Source organism: Meriones unguiculatus, chromosome 2, assembly GCF_030254825.1.
Source record: "Meriones unguiculatus strain TT.TT164.6M chromosome 2, Bangor_MerUng_6.1, whole genome shotgun sequence".
Classification (NCBI taxonomy): Eukaryota; Metazoa; Chordata; class Mammalia; order Rodentia; family Muridae; genus Meriones; species Meriones unguiculatus.
In genome coordinates, this window is record NC_083350.1 from 645,062 (window position 1) to 659,713 (window position 14,652).

A 14,652-nucleotide genomic window follows, 5' to 3' on the forward strand; every position below is an offset into this window, starting at 1 on the left:
CCTTCTGACTTCAGCAGCCTAAGGATTAGACACATGCGCAGGGTTGGTCTCTTTGTGTGTGCACCAGGAAGGGCTCGGCTTCGATTTACACTTCCCAACAGAGCAAAGACCTGGAAAGGCCACGTGTGCCCAGAACTAAAAATGTGGTATAGACAGCATTTCTGAAATAAATAATTGTATCGATCCTCTTGCCTTCCGTGAACCTGTGAAGTACCCCCCACTGCTCTGTCCCCACTGCCCAGCTTGGGAAGGTGAGATTAACAACAGTGGAATGAGGATCACCGTCCTTAGGAATCCACGCACAGAGCTCTAGTGGGAGCGGTACCCTAGGCACGGATGGCGGGCGGAGCTCCTTCCCAAGAAGAGAGTGATGGGGTGCTTCTTGCCAGCATCCTCCAGCCCTGCCACCCCGCGAGCAAGGGGGAGGGAGCCGAGCGGGCGCAACGGCCCGCCCCGCCGTCCCTCCCCCTCCTCCGCGCCGGGGAGCCGAGATGGTGCGCACTGGCCAGCTGTGCGCCGACGAGTGAGGCGCCAGCCCGTGGGTGCTGCTGGGGGCGGCGGCGCGGAGGGGGACACAGCTGGCAGCGGCGCGGGCCGCGGTGCTTCGCTCGTGGCCGGGGGCGAAGGTGACAACCGGAGGCGAAGTGCTGGTGCTGCCGAGCAGCTCTGGGCCCTGTTCCCCTGTCCCCGTGAGTGGCGGCCCTGCCATCGACCCCGCGTCCACGCCAGCAGGAGCCTCGGGAGGAACTGGCGGCCGCGCGACTGCTGGCGGCAGCCGTCTGGATGCGAGACCTGTGTGGACCGGGCGGCGGACAGAGGCTGTCGACTCCGGAAAGCGGATCGCCCAGCCGAAGAGCCCAACCGCTTTGGCCATGGCCTCCAACTTTAACGACATAGTCAAGCAGGGCTACGTGAAGATCCGCAGCAGGAAGCTAGGGGTAAGTGGCTAACTCGGCTTTCTCCTTCTGGGCTCTTGCGGCCAAGCAGGCTGCTGGGGCTGGAGGTGGGGAGAGGTGACCCGCGCGGGTACCAGGGGAGCCGGCCTTCCCCAGATAGTCTGCTTGTTGCGTTTGGCGTCTGCCTAAGGGACTGCACACTGAAGTGAGGACTAGAGCTTCTAGAGTCCCCATTCTCAAGTGCTCTGAGCTCATGGTGACCACAGCGAGAAGTCCAATAGAACACAGGGATTGTCAGTTCCGAAGATATATGAGCCGTGGAGATTTATCACATTCGGTGCAACCCACAGCGGTTTCTCTCAAAAGTGTGTGACTCTGGGGAGAACCGCTGTGTATTGACAGCAAGTGTAAAAGGTGTCTTTCCCTGTGTGCTTAGAATCACCATTTCCTAGCCTTCTTTCCCCAAGCCGATTTCGAAATTCTCTTTTGATGCCTCATCAGCGCAGCGCATTCCTTTTGGCTACAGCAAGGACTTTAATGTGCCCTTAATAGTTGCCTACTAGCTGGCTGCCTCACCCGCTGTTTTCTCGGACCTGTGCATTTGTGTCCGTGTGTAGGCAAGTGTGCGTTGGTGTACTTGCTCACCTACTGTTGCAGGAAAGTCAGTGGAGGCAAAGTTTATGGAATCCGACTTTCTTTTTGAAAGATGTTTGGTCTGACTTGGGAGACAACAGTATAGATCTGTGCAGGGGGTAGTGAAAGGGAAGACACAAATTCTTTGGTGATTCAATAGGATCTACCCAGTGTCCTGAAAGGACCTGGAGTGTAGATAGAATGAATAGGAGAGGATGGCCAGGCACCTGGGGAGAAGCTGTCCAGATCTGATGGATATGAATAGGAACAGTCTAACTTGCAGGAGGCATCCTCAACTCCAAGACGGAGCTGCGCGGCAGCCCAGGTTCACCTGGCCACAAAAGGAAAGAGAAATTTAACTCAGTATACAAGAGTGCGGGGGGAGGGGGTTACCTGTTCTTTAGGCTGTCTCTGCCTTCCTGTGTTCACAAGTTCCTATCCTGAGACTTTCTAGAATCTGGCTTAGGGGTGGAAAATTCCCAGATTTCTCTACTGGATGGGTGAACACTCCAACTTCCAGAAAGGAAAAGAATGAAGAGGGATCTTAAATTTGGGGTAAAAGCTGTGTGCCTTTGGGTAGTTGTACAAAGATATAGAGCAGTCAGGGAAAAAAGGGAGATCATCTCACTCAGAAATGGTTTATGGACCCAAGTGATGGAGACAGCAAATGCCTTTATGCCGCCTTGGCTGGCATTCTCACTGAAGGCAAACAGGACCAAAAGGCGCAGGTATCTCTTCTCAAATTTAAGCAGATTACATGCAAAGCTAGCTAGGACAAAAAAAAGTTTACATTCTCAGCTCCCATTCCCCAACTCTCCACCTGTACAAGGGAGCAATGAGCAAGGTTTCAAGGGCTTTTCTTGGGTAGAAGATCATGCCTCATTTCTTTTCTACAGATAAAGACAGTGAAAACTTGAAATTATCCAAGGAGTCAGTTGCTCATCACAGAGATTCTATCTGTGACCTCCACAGCTGTCAGCCAAGAAAGGCTAGGTAGGCTTTCGCTAGATGGGAGTCATGTTTGGCCTTTGACTCCTTTCACTGCATAAGGTTCTTATTAATTACCTAGCTCTTCCTTCCTTTTGAACTCCAGTTTTGTCTGAGTATTCCAAATGCATAAACTAATGGAAGGATTAAGCCCCCATCTCAGTGAAATGATCTTCTCCCAAACAAGAAAAATAAGGCCTATAACTAGAGAACCTCTCCATAAAGGAGTTCCTAAGATTCAGCCCCTTCCTCCATACTATAAAACTTGTATGTAGCCTAGTTAGATGACAAAGTCTAAGAAAAAACCACCAATGAAATGTCACTCTAAAACACCATCTTCACTTAACATTGTGGGCTTATATATATTTAGAGCAAAATCTTTTGCTAAATTCCCTGTTTATTGAAACTTAAGCTTTCTTTTTTTTTTTTAAAGGACAGGTCTCTTTAAAAACATTAAAAGTGTGTCTTTGTACAAACTATTTTATTTTCTACTTTTCTGTGTGAGGAATGTGAACTTCAACATCTAATGCTTGAATCTTTTATTTTTTAAATATTCTCAATCATTTTTTGAAAACATAATTTATTAAATAAACTTTATAACATATATTTATTTTCAGAATATTCTTACATTCAAAAGAATAAGTTGAAGTGGCAAAGCTTTATATTGTTGTTTCTGAGGCAGTTTATAAGATAGTAAAACCCTAAGTAACTATAAAAGTGTATGCATTAAAGAATTTAAGCATATCTTCTTGCCCAAAATCATAGAAAGAAAAATTGGCTAGGCATTGATATTTATTTTCACAATTAGTGGTTTATATGTCTAATTTATATAGATTCAAAGGTGCACATTTCCAACCAAACCAACTGAAATTCTAGAAATATGTGATGCTTCTTGTGTGACTTTCAGTTTATAAAGAATTGTAATTGAATTTGTGCTGGTATTTGATAAATTATGGGAGGTCATACTTTCAGAAATCAAATTCTATGAAATTTTGTTGAGAAATGGCCAGTGTAGGTGGCCAGCTGAATATTGCATACTTGTGAGCTAAGAACATACTTCCTGATGAAATATTCTCTTATAACCCTTACTCTCTCTAAGTGAGGGCTTTGCATTATGCTGAAGGACTAAGCAAAAGACATCTTTTGCTCTCTGTGTATGTTGGTTCCAGGTTACAGTTGCTGTATAGCTTTTCCAAGTTTTTTAGTGGACAGTCTATTCATTTGGGCAATCATTTATAATGAAAAATTAAGTCAGTTTGTATTGATTCATCAATAATTTTTCCCACTTAGATTATTATTATTATTATTATTATCATTATGTTTTGTGAAGGGGCTCCTGTATCTTTGATCAGCCTCGAACTAGCATTATAACTGAGGATAACCTTGAGCTTCTGATATTCCTACCTTCACCTCCAGAGTGATGGTATTACTGGTATATACTGCTCAGGATCCAGGGTTAGGTGCATATCAAGCAAGAGTTTTAGTAATTGAGCTACATTCCTAATAAAGGAAAATGATTTTGAGAAAATAATATACTCATTTCCAAACCTTCCCCATATCTACTTTATAATGTCTGTTAAAACACTGAATTTTATAGGTAAATTTTATAAATGTGAATTTATGTATGAAATAAATGTCATAATAATTTCTTTAAGTTCTGTACGAAAGTTTCATTGTTCTTATGAGCGTGTGTATGTAATCTTTGAAAACACTTCCATATCTTTAGAACTGTCTCATTCTTCTACCCACTTTCCTGTTGAACAATTACTATCATAATTCACAAGATAGACTACTAGAATACAATAATAAAAATAAAGTCACGCTAATGAGTTGTATTATCTCAAAGCCTTGATTGTCCATTTTATTCTGAACTCTGACAGATTATCAAGGCACATATAAAATATATAACTTCTTCTTAGGGGTAAACTAAGAAACCGGTCACTGAAATCATTAGTGACTGGACATACTGCTTATTGACTCATCTATCAAATAAATATAGCAACATGGAATTATATCATTCATCACTAACATTACTGAACAAAGTTTAGATTGCTGATTTCACTAAGTCTAGACTCAGACATCACATTATTATTGTCAAAAATGTAATTCACATACAGGATCCTTAATCATATATTATTACCAAACAATTTTATCTAAAATACAAAACCTCTTGAGTGCCAAGATCATAGCCTAGGTTTACTTAAAAACAAGCAAACAAACAAACACACCAAAAAACCCCCTCTTTTATATATGTTTTTATATCTTTTTCTTCCTACTGCAACCCAATTCCTTTCAACACCCCAACATCAGGGAAGGAGAGAGAAAGGGTTAGTGGGAGAGGGGGTGCAGTTCTTTCTTAGCTGCTTCCTGCTGGTCAAGATCATCAGGTTCCTTGGAGCCAGTCCAATCCTCATTTCGGGAGATTCCATTTTCTTGTCTTACAATAGCAACTAGCAGCAAGGGAGAAGCAGGCACAGCATTGTTCTTTCTCCATGTTCTTCACTCTCTGGCTCTGGCATTTATTCTCTCTCCAGAGTCCTTAGATTTAAATTATCTGTAGCTGACAAAGAGCTCCTCTTAGAGCTGGCATAAGGCAAATAGGCTGCTGCTGTGGACCATCTGAATCAGTTCCACATCTCAAACCTGGGACCAAAACAAAAACATGTTCATATCCACAATAATAGCCACAGAGGAAAATTCCATATTATCTCATGTGATTAGTAGTCTTCAAAAAGCATGCATTATAATACTATGTAAACTTGCTTTCAAATATATGCAAATCATGCATATGTAGTCATTGGAGAGAATGCCCATTGTATAACCACTGTTCCAGAGAATCCAGGTTCAATTCCCAGTACTCACAGGGAGGGTCCCAATAATGTGTAAGATTAGAAACATTGATTACAATACTCTCTTTTCTCCTCTGCAGCCACCAGGCATGCAAATGGTACATGTACATACAGCCCAAATGCCCTTACACATAAATTAAAATAAAATGTAAAAATTGTATATAGAACACAAATAAATTTTCATGCTAAACATTATGTATGTATCAAATATTAAGCACTTTATGTCTGAAGCATTTATAAGAAATATTAAGCATATTCATAGAAATAACTATCCTTAAATACATTAACACTAGCAATAGTGTTTAGTTCTTTATTTAGAATTTGATTTCTATACATTATTCAAAGCCCAATGAATGATTTCCATTGGTATGTGGAGGTACCAAAAGAGTGTCTTGGAATTTTTCCTTGTGTGTGTATAATTATACATAATAAACAAGTAATCAAGTGGTTATGGAGTCCATACAGTTCATCAAATGGCAGAGACTGATTTGTGTAATTGTGTATATATTACAAAGCCATCTTGCATTAAGCCAGCATTAATTATAATAAATGTTTTGTACTACTCAGTACACTGGGCCAACTATAGTCACCTACCAAGTTTGGTTGTTGAGGAAGACAGAATGTGAAGAAACATGCTTAAAATCTTTAGTACATGCTGGTTTATGAAACTGAATGTAGGCACAGTGTTTTCAGTTTTGCACAGTCTATTTTTTTACTAACAACAAGCGGAATTAATCTACCTTTTGCCATCTCTTTTTCCTCAATTAAAACATTAAGAAACACATGTTTATGGCTTAATAACTCTTGATTTACATTCTTCAACTATGAGGTTACCTCTCTATTATAAGCAGTTTTCCTCTGATAAGAGATGGAAGAGTGTAGTTGTTCATGAGAGACAGGTGTGTAGGGTAATCCTCCTATAGAAGCCTAAGTATATATATATATATATATATATATATATATATATATATATATATAAAACATAAACGCATGTGAGTCAGAGTTTTGCTCATTAGAGAAAGTAATATTTAGTATATTACTTTTTAATTCACTAAAACTGCTTTTTAAAGTGAGGTTGAATTCTGTATAACATGCTGTAGCAATGTGCTAAGAATTAGTTGCAGCAGATAAATTTAAGACACAATCTACAGATAGTGATATTGACCATCAGAAATCCAAAAAGAGAAAAAAAAACACCCAAAATTATCATTACCAATGTGAATAAGAAGGAAGGAAGGAAGGAAGGAAAGAAAGAAGGAAAGAAGGAAGGGAAAAGCAAGGGATGATAGGTGGGAGGGAGGAAGGAAGGGAAGGAAGGAAGGGAGGGAGGGAGGGAGGGAGGGAGGAAGGAAGATATTTGGGAAAACCCAAAACTATTTACAATTTAAGAAATATTCTGCCCTAATAAAAAGATTCAGTGTAAAAAGGACAAAAAAAAAGATATAGAAGTTGTACTTGTTTTGTTTACATGCATATTCACACTTTTGTGTGTCTTGAACATTGCTTTCAGAGATGGATCCATGGTACTCATATTTAGTTATAATTAATTCAACATTGAAATATAGAATTACAATGCATTAATAATTCCAATTATTTATGATGTTTGTTCTAGGTCTTTTCGTGTTTATGCACACATATATGCATATTATATAATATATAATATTATGTATACTGTGTCCGTTATTTCTGTTTGTATGTATGTCTTCAAATAATTATTCCTAAATTTCAAAGTAGAGAAAGATCACATGCATGTTAATTCCTATGCATTATTTGTTCTGCATATTATTGCATAAGATGTAGTGTAAGTTTAGAAAATGGCATCTATAGTAACAAATTTTATTTATTTTTAGGTTTGAACATACCCTATGATCATCGAATTTTAAAAATATAAAGTGAAACATGCTCATACATACACAGACATGCATGCATACACAGAGAAAGAGGACACACACACACACACACACACACACACACACACACAGAACCAAACCTAACCTAGATATGTGGCTGTACTTTTATCTCAAGTGATCAAATATATAGAATACATAGAAGACTGGAATTCAGGAAGTAGACTGTGAGAATTCAAAGTCTCATTTATGGCCTGACAGATTTGCACATTATGGATGTTCTGAAGAAATTGAAAACACTATTTCTTCCTTCAGATATCAATTACTCTAAGTCAGCATTTCTCAACCTGTTGGTTACAACCCCTTGGGGGTTGAATGGCCTTTTCACAGGGGTGACCTAAAGCCATCAGAAAACACAGATATTTACATTATGATTGACAGCAATAGCAAAATTATAGTTCTGAAGTTGTAACAAAAATAATTTTATGGTTGGAACTCACCACAACTTGAGGAGCTATATTACAGGGTTATAGCATTAGGAAGGTTGAGAACCTCTGCTGTAAGTACATAAAAAAAATCTCTAAAATGATAAAATTAATAATTTCATTATATTCTGGTCAGGCATCTTTGTAACATTTACATTCTCAATGTCCTTGAGTGTCTCCAGAGATACACAACCATTGATATACTGAAGATATGTAGTAGCATAAAGGATTTGTCTAATGTAAAACCTGTGGTGTTTGCTATAGGTGTCTTTTTTTATGAAGTAGTTTGTCACTAATTGATATTTTTCTTGGACCACAATAAGCCACAAAAATACACCTGTGCTGAACAAGTAAGTAGCCAGATTTTGCACTGTTCTGTTTACACCATAGAAGACAGAAGATAAAGCATCATTACCTTTTCCTTAATATATAGATGATACCTAGATATCACATGTTAGGAAATTTTAACTTAAAAGGAAAAGTAATTTCTATCAAGTGAAATTAGGTTATTAAAAAGGAGTATAAAATGTAATTATGTAGCCTAAGTTTAATGAATTTTGTCTTGCTTTGCTGAGTATTTTTTCTCCTTTCTTTACTTTTTGTTCCTTTAGATTGTCATAACTTTGTCCACAGAGACCTCAAATTGTAGACTGAGGACGTTTTTATTAACTTTCTTATAAACCCCTCTTAGCTTGATATTAAACTATTTTCAGTCATTTGTTTTCACATTGTTTCATTATTTGCTCATAAGAATATTTTATCTGTCCATCAAACTGAATGAAAGATGGTGTTTAATTTTAAACAGAAGACATAGTTTGAATTATTATTTTCATGCTGTTTGGAGTTTGTAGTATTGGGTGTAATCTTCGAGCATGTGCAAGATATTTTGTTTCCTATTGTACTGGATTCATTATAAAATACTGCCTTAAAAACTTACTAGTATAATAACTGAGAACACAAACACATAGGAGTTCATGTTAATGTGAAATGTAATAATATACTAAGTCATGGTGCTTTTTAAATAAAAAGTTTTTGCATATCTTATGTAATTCTTCCAGTAGTATTTTTGACAGTACATTTAATTTTTATTCCTATTGTACTTATGAATTAAAATTTAAAAGAAGCAAAATGTGTCAATTACAGTTGTAGAAACTCATGCTGTGTTTGTGGGTTTGCTACAATGAATGCAGTTTTTACTTCAAGTTCAGCATTGTATGTACTATCTTGCTACAAATGTCAAAACAATGCATTCATGTGTACTCCCCCCAAACAAATATGTTTTCCTCAAAATAAAGTTTTGTGTGCATTGCACCTTTGTAACAGGTTCTGTCACTGGACCAGAATCTTTCCAGTGATCTGGCTGGATAATGTGACACAGACATCCTTCTGTGTGCCACACCACAGCTCCAAAATTGCAACTGCACACCACTCCCTGTCAGGTTTTTTCACAGTTTTGGGGCATCTAAACTCAGGTCTTCATGCTTTCACAGCCAGCACTCTACCAATGGAGCCATTTCAATAGCTACCAAAATAAAGGGTTTTTTTTTTTTATTTGTTTGTTTTGTTTTTTGTTTTTGTTTTTGTTTTTATTGTTGCTCAACTGGTGTAGAGTTAGCATTGCCATGTCTATCACCCAAATTTACTTAGACTGCAACTAAAGAAAACTTAGAAGAAGAAATTATACCACACTAAAAGCCTTTCCAAAAAAAAAAATTTAAAATCTACCACTCAGCATCTGCACAAGTCCATACGCATTGGTTCTGGCTTCATTCACATTTGGAAAATTTATCCTTTTAAAATAAGCCATGCAGGACCCAATGCCAGTTGTTAGTGCCCGAGTAAAGTTTAAAACATTTAAAAATATATTTAAACATATATTTACCTTATGTGGTAATTTGAATGACAGCAACTTCTATAGGCTCATATGCTTAAATGCTTGGTCCGCGATTGGTGGAACTATTTGGGACCAAAATCCAACAAGGAAAACTCCAAATCTAGTAGCACCATCTCTGCTATCAAAGGTTTTGCTTTGGTCTATTATTTTCTAGTACTATTCTCTCCATTCCTCCATTTTGAAATGGTAATATATATTCTGTGTCATTGCATGTTGAGAATGTGCAATTTGCTTTTCAATTTTACAGGGATTTTCTTTTTTTATTAAATTATTTTTATATTAGTTACAGTTTATTTACTTTGTATCCCAGCTGTAGACCCCTCCCTCATTCTCCCAATCCCACCCTCCCTCCCTCATCTCCTCCCTGCCCCTCTCTAAGTCCACTGATGGGGGAGGTCCTTTTCCCCTCCATGTGACCCCAACTTATCAGGTCTTTTCAGGACTGGCTGCAATGTCCTCCTCTGTGGATTAGCAAGGATGCTCCTCCCTTGGCGTTGGGGGAGGGTGTCAAAGAACCATCAGTTGAGCTCATGTCAGAGACAGTCCCCGTTCCCACAACTAGGAAACCCACTTGGATACTGAGCTGCTATGGGCTACATCTGAGCAGAGGTCTAGGTTATATCCATACATGGTCCTTGGTGGAGTATCAGTCTTAGAAAAGACCCCTGTGCCCAGATATATTTGGTCCTGTCCTCTCTAGATTATACTAAGTCCCCATTCCTTCATAAGACTCCCTGCACTCTGCCCAAGGTTTGGTTATGAATCTCAGTATCTTTCTTTGATACACTGCCAGGTAGAGTCTTTCAGAGGCCCTCTGTGGTAGGCTTCTGTCCTGTTACTTGTTTTCTCCTACTTCCAATGTCCATCCCATGATTGATCATCTTACCCCGGGTCTTCTTTCTTGTTTATCTTCTTTAGGTGTGCAGATTTTAGTATGTTTATCCTATCTTATAGGTCTAGTATCTACTTATAAGTGGGTATATACCATGTGTGTCTTTCTATTTCTGGAATACCTCACTCAAGATAACCTTTTCTAGATCCCTCCATTTTCCTGCAAATTTCATGATTTCCTTGTTTTTAATTGCTGAGTAGAAGTATTGCCTTGAGTCTCAGACTTTGGATTTAGGTTTTAAAACTGTGTTGAGACTGTGAAAGATTTTTTTAGACTTTTGAATTGTTCTAAGTGCATTTTGCATTATATTATCGCTACAAGACATTAGGGACATGGAGGTACAATGTAGTCATTTGTTAAAGAATGGCACCATAGGCTCATATGTTTGAATATTTGATCTCAACTGGTTTAAGTGTTTAGGAAGGGTTAGGGGATATGGTTAGAGAATGTGAGTCACTTTTTTTCTTCCATGTTACTTTATTTATAATTAATTAATTAACTAAGTAATTAATTAATTACAATTTATTCACTTTGTATACTGGCTCTAGCCCCTCCCTCATCTCCTTCTAGTCCCACCCTCCCTCCCTCTTCTCTCTCTATGCCCTTTCCCTTGTGCACTCATAGAGGAGGACCTCTTTCTCTTCTATCTGACCCTAGCCTATCAGGGCTCATCATGAGTCTCTGACTTGAACTCAGTGGCCAACTCTTTGATCACCTCCCTCCGGAGGGTGCAGCCCTGCCAGGCCACAGCCCTGCCAGGCCACAGAGGAAGCTGGTGCATCACTGTTGGTTTTTTATTTTCTGCTGGCATGCCTTCCTGATTGGGTGGGAAGGTGTCCTGAAAACTCACAACTCCAAGGGCTGGGAAGGTATACCAGCTCTAAGGTGGGACAGTGTTGCAAGGGTGTTTTAACATACAGGAGTACAGGAACCTCAAAGCTCTGGTGTTGGATAATGCCCCAAGGGTATGCTCAGGCACAGAAGCCCAGGAACCACACAGCTGTGAGATGAGGCCTCCTCATCAGAGATGTTACAGCTCCCAGGGGAGGCTTGCCCCAATTGTTGATGAGCTGCGGAGCTTTGGAGCCTGAGTTCTGCTCCTTCTTTGATTCTTCTTTCTTCTATTCATCTGCAGGTTCTTAAACTCTTAGGAGATTTATTGGAGGGATGAATCCAGGAGTGGCTGCCTCTGCTCTCAGGAGAAGGCAGCAGAGAACTGGGCAGACAGCGCATTTATATAGGATTTCTCAGTGGGCAGAGCTTTCTAGGACAGGAATTTCCAGAGTGTGGATTGGTAGGATTTCATGTCCTGAACTTGGAGAGCTCAGGGATTGGTGGGTTTTCCTGTTCAGGAATTGGTTGGTTCTCCTGCTTAGGGTTTGGTGGGTTTTAGTCCAGACTATCCACCTCAAAGGAGCATAATCTGGGATGAGTCCTACTTGGACTTGGAGATGACAGTTACAGAGGTCGGGGCGGAGGGTACAGCTGGAACTCCATCAGCCAGAAGTGTGGCCACTTTTCTGTCTTGAGGGGTTATAAAGCATACAAAGAGTCTAAAATTTACAGATTCCACTGTGAAGGCAGTGGGCTGAAGCAAGAAAGGTTGTAGTCATGATGGACAGCTCCATGGTAGCAGCAGCAGTAAGGCATTCTGGGGCACCACGGACAGCTCCCACTGAGGCACTGACAGGAGCAGCCATTTTGTCTCCTGTCAACACAGCCCCAGGGGCAGAGGACTGGCAGGGAGCCACTTGAAATTTTAGGGGCCCACTGCTGAAGGGCTAGATAGACCACTTGGAGGTGGATGCAGTGGGCTGTCACAATAAAGGGCCAGTGGGCCACAGGAATTTGCAAGGGGGTAGCAGGTCATCTTGGCTGGCTTGGGGGTATTGATACTGCTTAGGCAGTCACCACAGCTTGGGGTGGCCTGCTGGGTTGTGGGTTGACACAGTATCTCCACCTCAGGGAGATACTCGCTGATCCACAGAGGTGAAGGTCTCTCTGCTGAGGCGGGGGTGCCATGACAGATCAAGGCTACACTGCAGCAGCTGATCTATCCTCCCAGGGACTGGCCACTGCCCTAGATGAGGGCAGCTTTTATCACTGCCACTGCAGCCACAGTGATAAAAGCACTACACACAGCTCAGGCTCCAGCAGCAAGAGCAGAGAACCAGGAGAGTCTACAGTCCCATCTGATTACTCTGAGGTTTCGAAAGCACCCTGCCTTTCCGACGGTTCTCTCGCTGCCTTCTGCTTGTGGGATATGGGCCCTGAGGTGCTCCTCTGGCCATGGCTGCCAAGACGTCACTCTGCCACTGTGGACTCTAACACTCTGAAACAAGAAGCCCCATTAAATGCTTTATTTGATAAGTTGCTTTGGCCATGGTGTTTTAGAACAGCAATAGAAAGCCAAAAGATGTTCAAGTACACAACAAGGACATTTGCTCAACCATGTTTGTAGCAGCCTTATTCACAATAGCCAGAACCTGGAAACAACCCAGATGTCCATCAACGGAGGAATGGATACAGAAATTGTGGTACTTTTACACAATGGAATACTACTCAGCAATTAAAAACAAGGAAATCATGAATTTTGCAGGTAAATGGTGGGACCTAGAAAAAATCATCCTGAGTGAGGTATCCCAAAAGCAGAAAGGCACACATGGTATATACTCACTTATATAGACCTATAAGATAGGATAAACATACTAAAATATGTACACCTAAAGAAGATAAACAAGAAAGAGGTCCAGAGGTAAGATGATCAATCCTCTTCTAGAAAGACAAAGGGGATGGACATTGGAAATAAGAGAAAACAAGTAACAGGACAGTAGCCTACCACAGAAGGCTCCTGAAAAACTCTACCTAGCAGTGTATCAAAGCAGATACTGAGACCCATAACCAAGCCTTTGGAAGAGTGTAGGAAATCATATGAATGAAGGAGGAATTAGTATATCCTAGAGGGGACAGGGAGCCCCACAAGGTCCAAATATATCTGAGCACAGGGGTCTTCTATGAAACTGTTTATCCAACCAAGGACCATGCATGGATATAACCTACAACCTTTGCTCAGACATAGCCCATGGTAGCTCAGTATCCAAGTGGGTTCCCTAATAAGGAGGACAGAAATTGTTTCTGACATGAACTCATGAGTTTCCCTTCCCCCCTGAAGGAGAAGCAGCCTTGCTAGGCTACAGATAAGGACACTACAACCATCCTGAAGATACCTGATAAGGTAGGGCCAGATGGAAGGAGAGGAGGACACCCCCTCTCAGTGGACTCAGAAGGGGGCAGGGAGGAGATGAGGGAGGGAGGGGAGGATTGAGAGGGAATGAGGGAGTGGGCTACAGCTGGGATACAAGTGAATGTATAAAATTATGTAAAAATAAAAAATATTAATATAAAAAGAAAGCTAACATACCTAATCTTTGTTTATGGATATGATCTTTTGGTTGTAATTAAGTAGATTACATTCACATTAATGTGAATGAAAAGAATTCATTTAAAAATCTGTTTAGAAATTATGCTAGTTTACTGGGATCTGAAAAATCAATCTGTAGTACATAGTGTTGTAATTGCACAGCAAGTGATGTAACAATGTAACCTACATTCTTAAGCATATTATGCCCTGTGCCATATGTTTATCTAAAACACAGGAACTCTAGAATGTGCTCTATTTTTTTCTTATTGCTTTCAAGGGTCAGATATTGATGATGAGATATTTTTATTTATTTTTTTTAATTTTTTAATTATCAAAAATTATCTTACAGGTATAAACTTAAATATAGTATATATTATAGATATAAACATGTAAAGTAATATAACATCTAGAGTAATTTTTCCAAATTTTTAATTGTAAATGTGGAATTGCTTTTCTCTGACTATTTACTATAATTGAAAAAGTATACATCTGTGTACACTTTCGCAGGTACATGCGTATGTACAAACATAATTGTACACATATTAAACACTGATATAAAACAATTAAGCATAATATGCATGTATTTCAAATAGCCTATGAATACAATGACATGCAAACGATTAAATGGCATTCTCCTACCACTGCTACAGGTTCAAAAATGTTCATAAAGTGCTTTAGAAGGGCACTAGCAATTTTATTATAAATTGTTGTGTGCTTGAACTATTCCTTATTTTGTAAAATAAAATAG

The 14,652-nt window shown here is 39.8% G+C and overlaps 1 protein-coding gene across 2 annotated transcripts in view; it reads left to right on the top strand.

The window, feature by feature from the left end:
* The first annotated feature begins 390 nt into the window (after positions 1–390).
* Dok6 (docking protein 6) overlaps positions 391–14,652 on the top strand; it is a 528,294-nt gene continuing 514,032 nt past the window's right edge. Inside the window, exon 1 of one of the 2 annotated variants that reach the window (XM_060376955.1) lies at positions 391–938. In XM_060376955.1, the coding sequence (XP_060232938.1) occupies positions 873–938 (66 nt within the window). In that variant the 5' untranslated portion in view covers positions 391–872. The remainder of the gene's footprint in view (positions 939–14,652) is intronic. The other variant, XM_060376954.1, reaches the window with a different exon arrangement.